Source organism: Ovis canadensis, chromosome 2 (genome assembly GCF_042477335.2).
Source record: "Ovis canadensis isolate MfBH-ARS-UI-01 breed Bighorn chromosome 2, ARS-UI_OviCan_v2, whole genome shotgun sequence".
Taxonomy (NCBI): Eukaryota; Metazoa; Chordata; class Mammalia; order Artiodactyla; family Bovidae; genus Ovis; species Ovis canadensis.
Window position 1 is genome coordinate 31,178,059 of NC_091246.1, and position 15,297 is coordinate 31,193,355.

Sequence of the window (15,297 nt, forward strand, 5' to 3'; positions counted from 1 at the left end):
TCTTGAGAGTCCCTTGGACTGCAAGGATATCAAGCCAGTCAATCCTAAAGAAAATCAGTCCTGAATATTCATTGGAAGGACTGATGTTGAAGCTGAAACTCCAATACTTTGACCACCTGATGCAAAGAACTGACTCATTTGAAAAGACCCTGATACTGGCAACGATTGAAGGCAGGAGTAGGGGACGACAGAGGATGAGATGGTTGGATGGCATCACTGACTCGATGACCTGAGTTTGAGCAAGCTCCCTGAGTTGGTGATGGACAGGGAAGCCTGGCGTGCTGCAAGTCCATGGGGTCTCAAAGAGTCGGACATGAATGAGTGACTGAACTGAACTGAGAATGGCCTCGCCCATCAGAACAAGACCCAGTTTCCCCCTCTTCCATCAGAAAGCTTCCATAAGTCTCCTATCCTTATTCATCAGAAGGCAGACAGAATGAAAACCACAATCACAGAAAATTAACCAAACTGATCACATGGACCACAGCCTTGTCTAACTCAGTGAAACTATGAGCCATGCCGTGTAGGGCAACCCAAGAGGAACGGGTCATGGTGGAGAGTTCTGACAAAACATGGTCCACTGGAGAAGGGAATGGCAAACCATTTCAGTGTTTTTGTCTTGAGAACCCCATGAACAGTGTGTAGATTAACTGGGATTTTAAGAAAAAAAAAGTGCATTTGTGAAAAAATTTGAAATGTCCATGAATCTGAAGAACCATCCCTATTTTACAAGGCATTTCTTTCTTTTTGAGATGCATTAACCCTGCATAACAGATCACCTCATGCTCTCCCCAGTTATCCTCTTCTGTGTGGTAGATTAGATGTCTTTTCCTTCTTGTGGCAGTAGCCCTTACAGGGGAAAGCAGTAGCCATATAATGTAGCTAAGGGACTGGAGATGGAGGGAGAAGCCTTGGATTTTGTCTTCTTCAGAGCCAAGACTGGGAAGACGGAGACATTATATGAGGACAGGAATGAGGAAGACAAAGCAAGCACTGGAAATATATCCCTGGCCAATTCTGGTGGTTTTTAAGTTTTCTAGAGAACTTAGCTGAAAATAGAAAATGCAGACTATTCAACAATTTAAAACCTTTTATTGTGCTCATTAGGTTAAGTTATGTCTTGATGGCTGCAGTCCATGAGGTCACTAAGAGTTGGACACAACTGAGCGACTTCACTTTCACTTTTCACTTTCATGCATTGGAGAAGGAAATGGCAACTCACTCCAGTATTGTTGCCTGGAGAATCCCAGGGGCAGGGGAGCCTGGTGGGCTGCCGTCTGTGGGGCCACACAGAGTCGGACACAACTGAAGTGACTTAGCAGCAGCAGCAGCAGCAGCAGCAGCAGCATTTATGAGTTGTACATTTTCCTTTTTTCCTTACCTTTGGGGCTATGTCTGTATGGTAAATATGTAGCTGGAAGTTAAAAAAAATTTTTTTCTGTTATTGTGGAAGGTAATACAGAAAAGTGCATAAGCATAATTTATACTTTAATAAATTAGTAAAACATTAATACCTATGTTACTTTCGTCTAGGTCAATAGGTAGACTATTGCCAGCATCCCAGAAACCATTCACATGTATCCTCCCAAAAGGACTACTTTCTTTCCTCTAAAGGTAGCAGATTTCATGGCTTTTTTAGGGTAATCACTGCAGTTTAGTTTTACCTGTTTTTGGACATTATATAAATGAATCATATCTTATGGATAGCTTATTTTTCTCAACCTTATGATTGTCAGATCATCTATCCTATAGTGTGTGTGTGTGTGTGTGTGTGTGTGTGTGTGTGTGTGTGAAGTTGCTCAGTCGTGTCTGACCCCGTGGACTGTAGCTCGCCAGGCTCCTCTGTCCATGGGATTCTCCAGGCAAGAATACTGGAGTGGGTTGCCATTTCCTTCTCCAGGGGATCTTCCCAACCCAGGGATCAAACCCAGGTCTCCTGCGTTGCAGGCAGATAGTAGTAGTTTCTATATTTTCATTGCTCCATAGTATTCTCTTGTATGAATATTTTGTTTATTCTACTCTTGATCGGCATATGGGTTGTTTACTTCCTGAGCATTCTGGTAGTGTACATAAACGCTTAAGTTCATAGGGTGGTTTGAGGGAAGATGTGTACTTTGTAGATTGTTGTCTGATTATTCCATAGTTATACTCTGAGGTTTGTGGAAGTTTCCTGCTATGAGTCTCTGAAATTGCATTGGTCAAAAATGGAAAAAATAAAGGTTAGACTGTGTGGTTGAGGTGTTGCTGGGGACGCTGAGCTTGAGGATAGTCTCTCTAGAGTTTTCTTTGAAAGAACATTTAGAAATGTTTTTCATTGATGCTGATTAAACTCATACAGGTAACAGGCAAATCTATGCTATTCATTCTGATTTGGTAACTAAATGAACCAAAGTACCATTTGAAAGGAGAAAAGGAAAGAAAGAGAAGCAGGAGACAGTGGAGGGGGGAGAAGAGAAGGAGGAGGATAAAGGGAAGAAGAAAAAGAGGGACGTGAGGGGCGAGAGGGTACTGTCATGATCACAATCGACATTAGAGCCTGAATCCCTCTTGTGAGTATCAGAAGTAGAAGACAAACTCTTACGGTTTGGGGGTCAATCTAGACAAATTAATTCAAATGATAATATAGAGTATAGACTAGTTAATGAATCTTTCTTAAAAAATTCCTGCTGTGACTGCAGTTAATTATTTTTCCTTGTAGTTATGTTAATTTCTGTGTTAAATTTTAAACTTTACATTTTGTTTTACATTTCCATGTTATTAGGTGCATGCAGATTTAGAACTCTCACATATTGCTGGTTAATTAAGCATTTTGTCATTATGAAGTGATCCTTTGTACCTCTAGTAAGCTTTTTGCCCCCAAAGTGTGTTTAAATAGAAACTGTTTGATTATTTTGGTTATGTTAGCTTGGTATTTTCCCCTATTCTTCTTTTAACCTCTCTATAATCCCAGTGTCCTTATGTGTTAGATATGTCTTTTATAACAGCATATAGCTTTTTAAAAATTTTCAAAACTGATAATCTTTGGCTTTTGCTTATAGAATTTAATCCATTTGTGTATTATGTAATTACTGATATATTTGAGTTTAAAGTCAACCATTCTTATTGTGTGTTTTTTAATTTATTTTGCCTATTTTGTATTCCTTTTCTGTCCAGTCTTGCCCTCTTAGGAATTAAGTGTTTTTTACTATAAAATTTTCTCCTCTGATAACTTGGAAATTATGTACTACCTTTTATTCTTTCATTAGTGGCTAACATAGAAATTATGATATGCAGTTTTGAATTATTAAAGTCAAATGTTAACACTTTTTTCCTCATTTTCCTGGATAATGCAAGGAATTTAGAACTGTAGAAGTCTGTCCTTCTCCTAGAGTACATGCTATTGTTTTGTATATTTTAAATTTTAAATTTAAATTATATTTAAATTAATATATATATAAAACTCTAATGATACTATTCTTATTTTATACTATAAGTACTAATTTAAAATTTTCCATTATATACCATTTTTTATGGTTTCCATTTCTTCTAACATCTCTAGACTTCCACCTGGGGTCATTTCCATCTGCCTGAAGAGCATCGTTTAGAGCAGATTTACTGGTGAGAAATTCTTTCAGTGTGTCTGAAAGTCTTTCTTTTACCTTTTTATTCCTGAAGAATATTTTCGCTGGATGTAGTATTCTCAGTTGGTCCTTTCTTCCTTTTGTTGCATTGAATATATGTTTTCTAGCCTTTTCTTACTGTATTTCTATGAATCTTATCCATTCTTCTGTAATTTCCCATTGTTTTTACTTTCCATGTTGAATTCTGGATAGTTTCTTCTAATATACCTTCCAAGTCCATCAGATCCCTTTGCAGCTGGCTCAAATTAACTGTCAGACCCATTTGTTGACTTCTTCATTTCAGGTTTTTTTTTTTTTAGTTCTAGAATTCCTACTGTATTGTTTTTTCATCTACAGAGTCATTTTTTTATCATTTTTAGTTTCTTGATGAAATTTTTACTTTTATCTTCACAAGGGACCCTCTTAGTTACTTTATATTTTTTTAAATTTATTTATTACTGGATAATTGTTTTACAGAATTTTGTTGCTTTCTGTCAAACCTCAACATGAATCAGCCATAGATATACATATATCCCTTCCCTTTGGAACCTCCCTCCCATCTCCCTCCCCATCCCATCCCTCTAGGTTGATACAGAGCCCCTGTTTGAGTTTCCTGAGACATACAGCAAATTCCCATTGGCTATCTATTTCACATATGGTAATGTAAGTTTCCATGTTACTTTCTCCATACATCTCATCCTCTCCTCCACTCTCCCCATGTCCGTAAGTCTATTCTCTGAGTCTGTTTCTCCATTTTTGTCTAGTTTTTGAACTATCTTGAGTCCCTCTCTGTTTCATTTTTTGTTTGTGTGTGTTCATTGTTTTGGGGCTTTTGTTTATGTTTTTTTCCTTCCTGTGTGTTTGTCTTTAATTATGCAATTTTTGTTGGATTTGAGAAATTAACTTTAGAAATAATTAGAAAACTATGATGATATTACTTTTTTTCAGAGAGGGAGTTGTTTACATCTTCCAGGTGCCTAGCAGCACTAGTAACCTGGGACCACTTTAATTAAGTTTTGGTTTCATAGCTAGGCTATAGCCTATATGTTGACGAGTTCACTTCTGGGCTACCCATGGTCTCAGGTGCATCTCTGTGGGTGCAGTCTTCAGTGTGAGGTGGTTTACCAGGCCCTCACTTTGACAGGCCTGGCCTGCTACTTTCACTCTCTAGTAAAGTTGTCAAAAGAGCTGCTTTGCCATTTAACCACCTCTGCCAGATCAGAAAAGTCTCCTTTGGCCTGTGCAACCTTATGTGCCAAGATTTTTCTCTGAAAATTCCACACTCTCTTGCTGTTACTTTGATGATTTTTGAATTATGTTTTTATGTTTCACATAGCCTTATAGAATAACTTTCAGCAGGAAGGTTGGTCTTAACTCTGTAGTCTGAAATAGAACTGAAATTGGGCACAATTTTAACTAAGTATGTTTACATTACTTTTGTCTGCCTCACCTATCTTGGTTAATCAAGAGAACGTGTTATAGATTTTACCTCCAGCCAGCCTTATAAAACATATTTGGAAGATATTGGAGAACTGTGAATGTACTCACAACTCAAGGGTTTAAGATCTTGGGATGAAGCCAAGTGCTAAGTTCTGAGCGGACATTTTACTGCAGTTTTCAGCCTCAGGGCATTGCCATTCCTTGAGAAGCTAGAACCTAGAAGAGGGCCTCCGCTACTAAAAGTGAGAAAAGTTAGCGGTACTTTTGTCAGTTTCACAGGACTGTGGAGACATACATTGGAGTTTCAAGGAAAATTTTGTTAATCTGACTACCTAAAAATATAAAGCTTCTAAACATCAAGAAATATAAACACAGGAGAATGGATAAAACTAGAAAAATCAGTATTGATCATCCTCTGATGGACCTAAAATGTCATCAGTGGATTCTAAAGCCATTAGGGAAAAAGTGGTGGTGAGCTTTATAATGGATGGATTTGGCTGAGAATACCTGAAACCACTCATCAGTTACAACATTATGATATGTGAGACTACCAAATATTATGTATACCTTCTCAATTCATTCAAAGTACACAAATCCACTAGTGAAACATTCTTGCGAAGGAACCGACTCTGAATCTAATGAACCCTCTAGATCTAGCTATCAGTTTATAAGCAGTAAAGAAGAGAACAAAACTCATCACACAATACCACAGGAATGCTAAATGTACAAGTATGAGAAATTCTCTAGGTCATATGTGTTGGTTTCTCCAGGGGTTAAATGAAAAGGTTGAAACAAATAAAAGTGGGGTACTTGTTACAGGTTAGAGATTTACATTGTTTTGTTACAGCTTAAAGGAAAGATATCAGTATTGACTGCATGCAATCTGTTGATGTTGTTTGGATTGTAATATAAACAGTCCAAATATAAAGGGAAGTTTTTAAGAAATCTGAACATAGAGGGGCTGTTTGATATTATTGGTGGCTTTATTGGATACGAAAGAAATGCAATTAAGTTTCTTTTTTTTTAAGTCTTTCAAAGAAAGATATAAATAAAGGTATTTTGAGTAAAGTGATATGGTATCTGTGCTTTGCTTTAAAAATGGAAAATCTCAATAATTGTTTGAACTGCTTAAAGGGTACATAGAGTACATTTGGCTGTTTTCTCTACTGTTTTTTTTTTTTTTTTTTTGTATACTAAAACATACTCATTGAACAGTTACCAAAAAATAGAGAAGAATAAACATCATAAACAGAATTTCACTTGTGCCCCATAATTTGTGTTTTAAGTGAGATCATTATAAATTACTCTCCTTATTGGGTGAAAGTATATGGTTTATGTCAGATAAAAAGTACATAAACTTGTTTTATCTGTATGGTATATTTCCTAGTTGTTAGTTGTATCTGTTAGAACCATGTAACTCTTTCAGTTCTGAGGTGGCCAACCTCAGTCTCATTAAAACTACACAGGAGGGAAGGGAAGTTCTTCAGAGCAAAAGTGAGGTGCATGCGCAGTTGTCCCTCTATATCTGCGAGGCGTTTATTCCAGGATCTTCACAGATGCCAAAATCCACAAATGCTCAATTCCCTGGTATAAAGTGGCATAATACTTGCATATAACCTACACATTCTTCCATATACTTTAAATCATTTCTAGATTACTTACAATACAATGTAAATGCTATACAAATAGTCATAAATATAAGATAAAAGTTATGTATATAGTAGTGGGTGCATGGTAAATTCAAGTTTTGTTTTTTGGAAACTTCTGGAATTAAAATTTTTTTCTATCCATATAGTTGCAGAACCTGCAGATAAGGAGGGCTGACTATACATTAAAAGAACAAGATAGGGTATTGGGGGGGCAAAAACAACAGATATATACACTGTCTCATGTTGGTTACTCAGGACATTCAAACCTATTGCTTTCCATACACAGAATTTTTAAAACACTTTCCACTAACATAATTTAGCTCTCTCTTCCTTCCAAAAAGGGAGATAATTCAAAGTAATGCCTGGTTAGTGCATTTAACTTCAAGTCCAGGAGTTCTGGATAATGTCAGTTCCTTTTCCCATCGTTGTTATTTTCCGTAAATTATAGATTTTTAGCAAATCTGTCCACTAATAATATACTTTCTATATGCAGTAGTAGAAGGGGAAATAAAAGAGAAGGGAATTTTTTAAAGTTATATGACATAGAAAGCAAGATGTATACAGATAGGATCCAGAAACCTCATTCATGCATTTTGACCAAGCAGGCGTAATTTGCACATGATGATAGAGTGCTGCTGGGTACACCCAGCTTTGTGGCTTGGAGATCAGTCCAGTCACTGAGGGCTGTTATAAGCTTTTTCCAGAATCCAGATCTTCCACACAGGCTTTGAAGAGCATAGGGTGTCATAGATGACCAGAGCGGGGTGATAGCTGAGTGGCAGAGCACTTCAGTATGGACAGATAAGCTGTGCAGTGATTGTTGCTCTGGGCCCTACCCATATTTTCTCTTTTTCCAGCAAATGGATAAGCCAATGAATGGTCTGAAACCCATGTAGTACATGTTACCTTCAGAATCCCAGAGGTATCAGGCAAGCATTTTGCCTCTTAGTGGGTATAAGGTAGGTACAGCAGTTATCATTCACCTTATTTTTGTTTGTTTATTATTTTGAGTCAGTAACTAGTACACATGACATTAAATTGAAAAAGTGCAAAAAAGTGCAAAAAAGTGCAAAAAAGTAAAATTACAGAAAAGGAGATTTCCTTTCCTGCACTTACCATGCAACTACCTCGGTCTCCACAATGGAGGCAACCTTTGGTACTAGATTCTTGTGTATCTCAGTTTTAAAGGACACATTCTCATCTGACACAGATCATTAGATTATAAGAAATTTCTGAAGTGGCAGACCCTGTATGTTCATGTAATTTGTGTCCCACCATATGGAATATAGACAAAGCACCTGTATCTTTGTAGTTTCCAGGTTCTGTCAGCCTGGTATCTTCACTGTGGTAGACCAGTATAATGTGCTGTATCTGGAGTTGATAATCTCTGAGGCATGTAAAAGGCAACTGTTTTCTCATATCCTAAGTTTATCCCCATGGAGAAATGGAGATAACCAGTTTCATAACTGAATTCTAGGTGCCAAGGTTATTAATTTGCCCCAGTCAGGACTCACATCTAAAAGTGCACCTTGAGTTGGAGTAACCACTTGATTATGTTTATGACAACGAAAGATCACTGACTAAGACCCATTGGCCCCTCATCTGGGAAGTGGGGTTCTCTGCAAATCATCAGCTGCTTGACTGTTTTGATAGTCCAGTGATTTCACTTAGCCATTCCTACTAGAATATCTTAATGATTCAGGGCCCTTTTGTGAAGGTGATGCCTCATTGATCTGTATTACCTTCTTCCATGGACTTCTGGATTCCAATTCCATAATAGGAACAGGAATTTCACTGCCATTTTACCTGACTTGGCCTAGGAGCAGTTCTAAATTCTCCTCCTTGCTGCAAAGGTGTGTCTGCAGCCCACTATCTGGTATCAGTTTGTATCAAATATTGTATAACATCAGAGATATCAGTTTGTGTTCTTGTGTTAAAAATCACAGAAACCAGAAAACAGTGGTTAATTTAAGCAAAACTATTATTATTGGAAGGCTCCTGGGTAACTGGAAGAATCAAAGAGAAGGCTGAAAACTCATAGTTTGTTAAGGACATGCATAGAGATCTAGATCAAGAGACTCTTTGGATGACTTAATTCCACCCTTATCACAATCTACTGAAGGTTCAGATTCCCAGCAGAGTCTACTTTGTTAAATTTGAATCATCGTCTCACTCTGATGATGAGTGAGAGAATGGTACCTATGCCACTATAATGCCACTATAATGGCATAGGTACCATAAAATGATTAAAGGATCTGCCAAGACTTGGGGAATGTAAGAGAGATACTTTCCTAAAGGAAGAGTAAGATGGTATAACTAAAAATGGAGGAGGAATGGTAAACAGACAAAACCAACAGATGTCCTTTCCAGAATGTTCAGATTAGGTCGGCATTTCTCAGCTGGGGCATCACTGGCCTTTGGGGGAAGACCATTTTCGTTTTTGAACTGTTGTTCCAATGCATTGCAACGTGTTCAGTGTCCTTGACTCTGGGATATGAAATGTCAGGAGCACCCTTACTGTTACCATCACAGCCAGAGCACCACCCATTTCACAATCACTTCCATCATGCTGCTCCCCCTGTTCTGCCACCCCTCCCCAGATAGGCTGTGAAATAGAGCACCCAGGACCCCTACACTACATGATCTCTAAAGCTTTTTCCAATTAAATCAGATGCATTTCCATTGCTAACTGAAGGTTGTTTGTAATTTTGTTAAATGTTTTCTTGTCTCTTCTGTCAAAAAGTTTTTCAGTTTGATGCTCTCAAATATCTAAACTGACTCACATCTACAGCCATGTGAAACATGTCAGAAATTCATTGGTTTGTTTCTTCAGCTTATTTCTTTGTTTAAGGGATAGACTTTAGAGCTGAACTCCTTAAATTCAAATTCTACAACCCTAGCTTTGCTGTTTACTAACAGTTACTTCCTTTGGCTTTTACATAATCTTTCTTTGGGCAATTATATAATCTCTCTGCGCCTTCGTAAAATGAAGATAGTAGTACCCATTTCACAGGGTTGTTGTGAGGATTAAGTTAGCTAGTTTGCAAAAAGTATTTAATGTATTGTGAAAAGCTTAGTAATTGTGTATTTAGGCTATTATTACTGTAGTTATAAAATGGGGTATTAATAATTAAGTTTTAGGTAAATAATATTAAAAATACCTTCAAATTTTATTTTTCAGGGGAGTTACCTTTTGAAAATTGCTCTATCTGGAAAAAGCATTTTGTTATAACATTTAGCTTAGAACTATACTTTGAAAAATATTCCCTCATTCAACACTTATTATTGGCCCTGCATGAGCTAAATTCAAAGATGTATTTACCAGTAGAGGAGATAGTAAGTGAATGAACAAATAAATGCCCGGAGTAATTAACTGATTTGCCAAGAGCTGTGGAGGAATCAGCAGAAAGACCTGGAAGCAGGGTTTCATATGTCGGTAAATAGATGAAAGGCCTTGACTGGACTCTGGTCAGGCTGGAGCTCTGTTTATCAAGGTTTTATTAGAGACTCTGGTAAGGAGCTGGGATAATTTATGCAAGGAGTTGAGATTTCTTTCCAAGGAAAGTATCGAAGAGATTTTAAGCAGGAGTGGGTCTGATTTACATTTGGGAAAGTTGTTTTTCTCAATAATATAGAAAATGAATTGGAGAGGAACAGGTGGGACCAGATAGAAGACTCTAGGGAAGAAATAGACAGGAATGGAGTGGGATGGGAGCAGTGGAAATGGAAAGAAATGAATGAGGTCAAATGAAAGCATGAATATTTACTTTAGGAATAGAATGAACAGGTATTGGTGATAGCTTGGATGAAGATGAGTGCAGTTGTGCGGTAGTTTGAGCATTCTTTGGCATTGCCTTTCTTTGGGATTGGAATGAAAACTGACCTTTTCTAGTCCTGTGGCCACTGCTGAGTTTTCCAAATTTGCTCACATATTGAGTGCAGCACTTACACATCATCATCTTTTAGGATTTGAAATAGCTCAACTGGAATTCCATCACCTCCACTAGCTTTGTTCATAGTGGTGCTTTCTAAGGCCCACTTGACTTCACATTCCAGCATGTCTGGCTCTAGGTGAGTGATCACACCATCGTGATTATCTGGGTCGTGAAGATCTTTTCTGTACAGTTCTTCTGTGTATTCTTGCCACCTCTTCTTAATATCTTCTGCTTCTGTTAGGTCCATACCATTTCTGTCCTTTATCGAGCCCATCTTTGCATGAAATGTTCCCTTGGTATCTCTAATTTTCTTGAAGAGATCTCTAGTCTTTCCCATTCTGTTCTTTTCCTCTATTTTTTGCATTGATCACTGAGGAAGGCTTTCTTATCTCTCCTTACTATTCGTTGGAACTCTGCATTCAGATACTTATATCTTTCCTTTTCTCCTTTGCTTTTCACTTCTCTTCTTTTCATAGCTATTTGTAAGGCCTCCCCAGACAGCCATTTTGCTTTCTTGCATTTCTTTTCCATGGGGATGGTGTTGATCCCTGTCTCCTGTACAATGTCATGAACCTCCATCCATAGTTGATCAGGCACTCTATCTATCAGATCTAGTCCCTTAAATCTACTCATCTCACACGCTAGTAAAGTAATGCTCAAAATCCTCCAAGTAGGCTTCAGCAGTACGTGAACCGTGAACTTTCTGATGTTCAAGCTGGTTTTAGAAAAGGCAGAGGAACCAGAGAGCAAATTGCCAACATCCACTGGATCATGGAAAAAGCAAGAGAGTTCCAGAAAAACATCTATTTCTGCTTTATTGACTATGCCAAAGCCTTTGACTGTGTTGATCACAATTAACTGTGGAAAATTGTGAAAGAGATGGGAATACCAGACCACCTGACTTGCCTCTTGAGAAACCTGTATGCAGGTCAGGAAACAACAGTTCGAACTGGACATGGAACAACAGACTGGATCCAAGTAGGAAAAGGAGTATGTCAAGGCTGTATATTGTCACCCTGCTGATTTAACTTATATGCCGAGTACATCATGAGAAGTGCTGGACTGGAAGAAGCACAAGCTGGAATCAAGATTGCCGGGAGAAATATCAATAACCTCAAATATGCAGATGATACCACCCTTATGGCAGAAAGTGAAGAGGAACTAAAATGCCTCTTGGTGAAAGTGAAAGAGGAGAGTGAAAAAGTTGGCTTAAAGCTCAACATTCAGAAAACAAAGATCATGGCATCCGGTCCCATCACTTCATGGCAAATAGATGGGGAAACAGTGGAAACAGTGTCAGACTTTATTTTTTGGGGCTCCAAAATCACTGTAGATGGTGATTGCAGCCATGAAATTAAAAGACGCTTACTCCTTGGAAGGAAAGTTATGACCAACCTAGATAGCATATTCAAAAGCAGAGACATTCCTTTGCCAACAAAGGTCCATCTAGTCAAGGCTATGGTTTTTCCAGTGGTCATGTATGGATGTGAGAGTTGGACTGTGAAGAAAGCTGAGTGCCGAAGAATTGATGCTTTTGAACTGTGGTGTTGGGGAAGACTCCTGAGAGTCCCTTGGGCTGCAAGGAGATCCAACCAGTCCATTCTAAAGGAGATCAGTTGTGGGTGTTCTTTGGAAGGACTGACACTAAAGCTGAAACTCCAGTACTTTGGGCACCTCATGTGAAGAGTTAACTCTTTGGAAAAGACTGATGCTGGGAGAGATTGGTGGCAGGAGGAGAAGGGGACGACAGACGATGAGATGGCTGGATGTCATCACTGACTTGATGCATGTGAGTCTGAGTGAACTCCAGGAGTTGGTGATGGACAGGGAGGCCTGGCATGCTGCAATTCATGGGGTCACAAAGAGTTAGACACGAATGAGCGACTGAACTGAACTGGGTGAAGATAATAGGAGAGAATAATCAGATGTCTGGATTTTTGACTATTAGGTGCTATTTGAAAATATGCATATATTCTGTATTATTAAACTTAAAAAAAACTTTATGGTAGTTTTCAAAACTAAATTTTTAGTACCATTTTAGAATTTTCATCTTCCTGGCCTAGGTTTTTTTCTTTTGCACTGTAGCCAAATTGTATGACCTTCTTAATTTTTTCTTACTTTCTTGTTTAGCAATGAAAACCTCCTCTGTTGATGTTTTTGGCATTTAATTGGGAGCATTTTATTGGTTAATTATTGCTTTTGAAGATTTAAACCACTCACCCCTTGCAGAGTAGTGTTTTGAAATTAGATAGTTGACTATCATGCCTGCCCCAGGAAGGTAGGAGTCTGTAAAAGCCTGCACCTGCTGAAGGCAGCCCTCCATTTTCTCCCCCATATGCTTCCTAGGGGTGTGGGTGGGAGGAGCTGGGATCCTGGGGAGGCACCTGGAGTTTATTTACCTGACTCTGCCTGAGATACATGCTCTCTGTGTATGTAACTCTACCATTCTAACATGTTCTTCAGATGTGTAGTCAGGTTTATGAGTTTTTATTTTCTGTCACTTAGGACAGACATACCTTCCCAATAATTAGAGTTTATCTTACTTTACCAAAATATGATTTCTTTTTGTGAAAGGAGATGAAGCATACACAGCAGTGTTTAAATAAATTAAGCAGATTGTTCAAATCCGTGCATGTGGAATGAATTATTTTGCTTTTTTCTAAGAATTGAGAAACCAGGAAGAAAATTCATTAGACAGTAATGCCCAGAGATTTTTTTTACACCTAAATGAGAAGCCAGAAATGCATATAAAACATAAGAACTTCAAAAACATTTCTTAGACACAGACTATTATGAAACTTCCATGGATGTTTTTGATTTCCCATTACGTTAAAATACTCAAATGAACTTCATATTCAGAACATTTAAAAATAGCTCAATCAAAAAAAAATAAAAATAAAAATAGCTCAATCTTAAAAAGAAGATATAAAGTATTGTCAGCTGTGCTTTTTGTACATAATTAGTGATGTGCCTGTGGAGGTATAATGACTTTTAGTGTAATGATATTACTCATGATTAAAAGTTCAGATGGTAAAAATTGGAGATACAGCTGGGTGACACATTTTAAAATAACTCCAAGATGACTTCACAGAAGGCATGCTATTTTGGTCGCTTGTAATCCTCCTTGTAATCCACTGTCAAAACTCATCAGTGGTTGTGAAGACACTGATAAAAGATTCTCTCTTAAATGTTTTATTTCCCCCTCTTTCTTACAGATTTGGTGTTTGTTCACTATTTTCTTCAGTGTGTAGCCAACCACTGTGAAGGCACAGGACTTTGTCCCTTTTTCTGAGATGGCTGCAGACTCAGCAGGCCTCCCTTCTAATTATGAGTTTTGGATGCAGAAGCTTTCTGTCTGGACCCAGGCCTCCACTCTGGAAACCCAGCGAGACATCTGCCTTCACCTGCCACAGTTCCAGGAGTTCCTGAGGCAGATGCATGAAACCTTGAAAGAGATGGTGAGTAGTGGACCAAACCAAAGTAATATGTTATTTTGTGACATCAGGAACTCTTCACCAGATTTCATTAAGCCTGAATGCAGTCAGGGGCTTGTGGTGTTGACCTAACGTATTGAAGGATTAGACAGACAAATTAACTGTAAGTAATGGAAGTGGTTTGCTAGTGTCTGATTTATTATAACTTCAGTCTTTTCTTTCTTGAAGAATTCTCTTGTCACATGAGACTTCCTGACCAATCAAGTTGTTTTTAAATAAACAAGACTTTGACACTTGTTGTCAGGTCATAATTGGGGTTCTTTTAAAGGTCTCTGCATCTCTCAAATATTGAAGAGTTTGATGAAATGCTTACTCTTTTCTCAACTCTATTCTAAAATGGGCTCAACTAAGAGATTATAAACTTTAAGATCTCTTCTTCCACATATTTTAAGTGGACTTTTCTTGTGACTTAAGATTATGAGTGTCTTTACTATTGTTATGTAAGTTATTGTGTTCAAAATTTGATGTGTTTTTGTTTTGACCTACAATTTCTTAGTTTTATTGCAATAGGTATTTTTGTGAATTAGTGCATTTTCATATTATGAAAACATTATACTTATTTTCTATTTTCAAAATTAGAATTAAAATTATCATTTAATGTAGGTATTCTTGTGTTAACATTTTCTTTCCTTAATCAAAGGAGCAAGTAGGAAATTTGAAGAATAATTCATAGTGATGATGTCAGTTCTCATGTCTCTAGAAAGTAGAAGAAAAGTTGCAGTCTGTATGAACAATTAATGCTAACTTTTTTAACAAGACTTTTGTAACTTGATCTTAAAGTGATTCTGGAAAGTCCAAGGCTGACACTGATGCTCAGACATATGTGAGGAATTTATTGCTTCAGCAGTTGGAAATGCTTATCATTTCAGCTTATGTGTACATTATCCCAGTTTGGTCTTGTTTCATTTTTGAACTTTCTTGAAAGGTAAAGAAGTAGGAAAAGGGCCATGTGTATGTTTGAACCTTAGGCTGTTTTCTATTTGGTTGATATTTTTTTGTGGGTTAGGTTTTAGCTTGTTGTGGACAAGTATGAAGTCATTTAGCATATAGTAATCACAATAGTAATAAACAGATATATATCTGTATGTTTTGGCTGCTTTTATTTCTTTTTACAAGTTCTAGAGTTCTTGTCCTTCCAAACCTTACTTGAGATAGTGCTACTGGAGCTGACTCAGGAAGT

At 37.6% G+C, this 15,297-nt stretch overlaps 1 protein-coding gene across 3 annotated transcripts in view; it reads left to right on the top strand.

The window, feature by feature from the left end:
* FANCC (FA complementation group C) overlaps window positions 1–15,297 on the top strand; it is a 323,090-nt gene that overhangs the window by 97,985 nt on the left and 209,808 nt on the right. Inside the window, exons 2-3 of one of the 3 annotated variants that reach the window (XM_069575746.1) lie at window positions 3,539–3,597; window positions 13,839–14,081. In XM_069575746.1, the coding sequence (XP_069431847.1) occupies window positions 13,917–14,081 (165 nt within the window). In that variant the 5' untranslated portion in view covers window positions 3,539–3,597; window positions 13,839–13,916. Of the gene's footprint in view, window positions 1–3,538; window positions 3,598–12,244; window positions 12,413–13,838; window positions 14,082–15,297 lie in introns of those variants that run through there. The other 2 variants (XM_069575747.1, XM_069575745.1) reach the window with 2 other exon arrangements.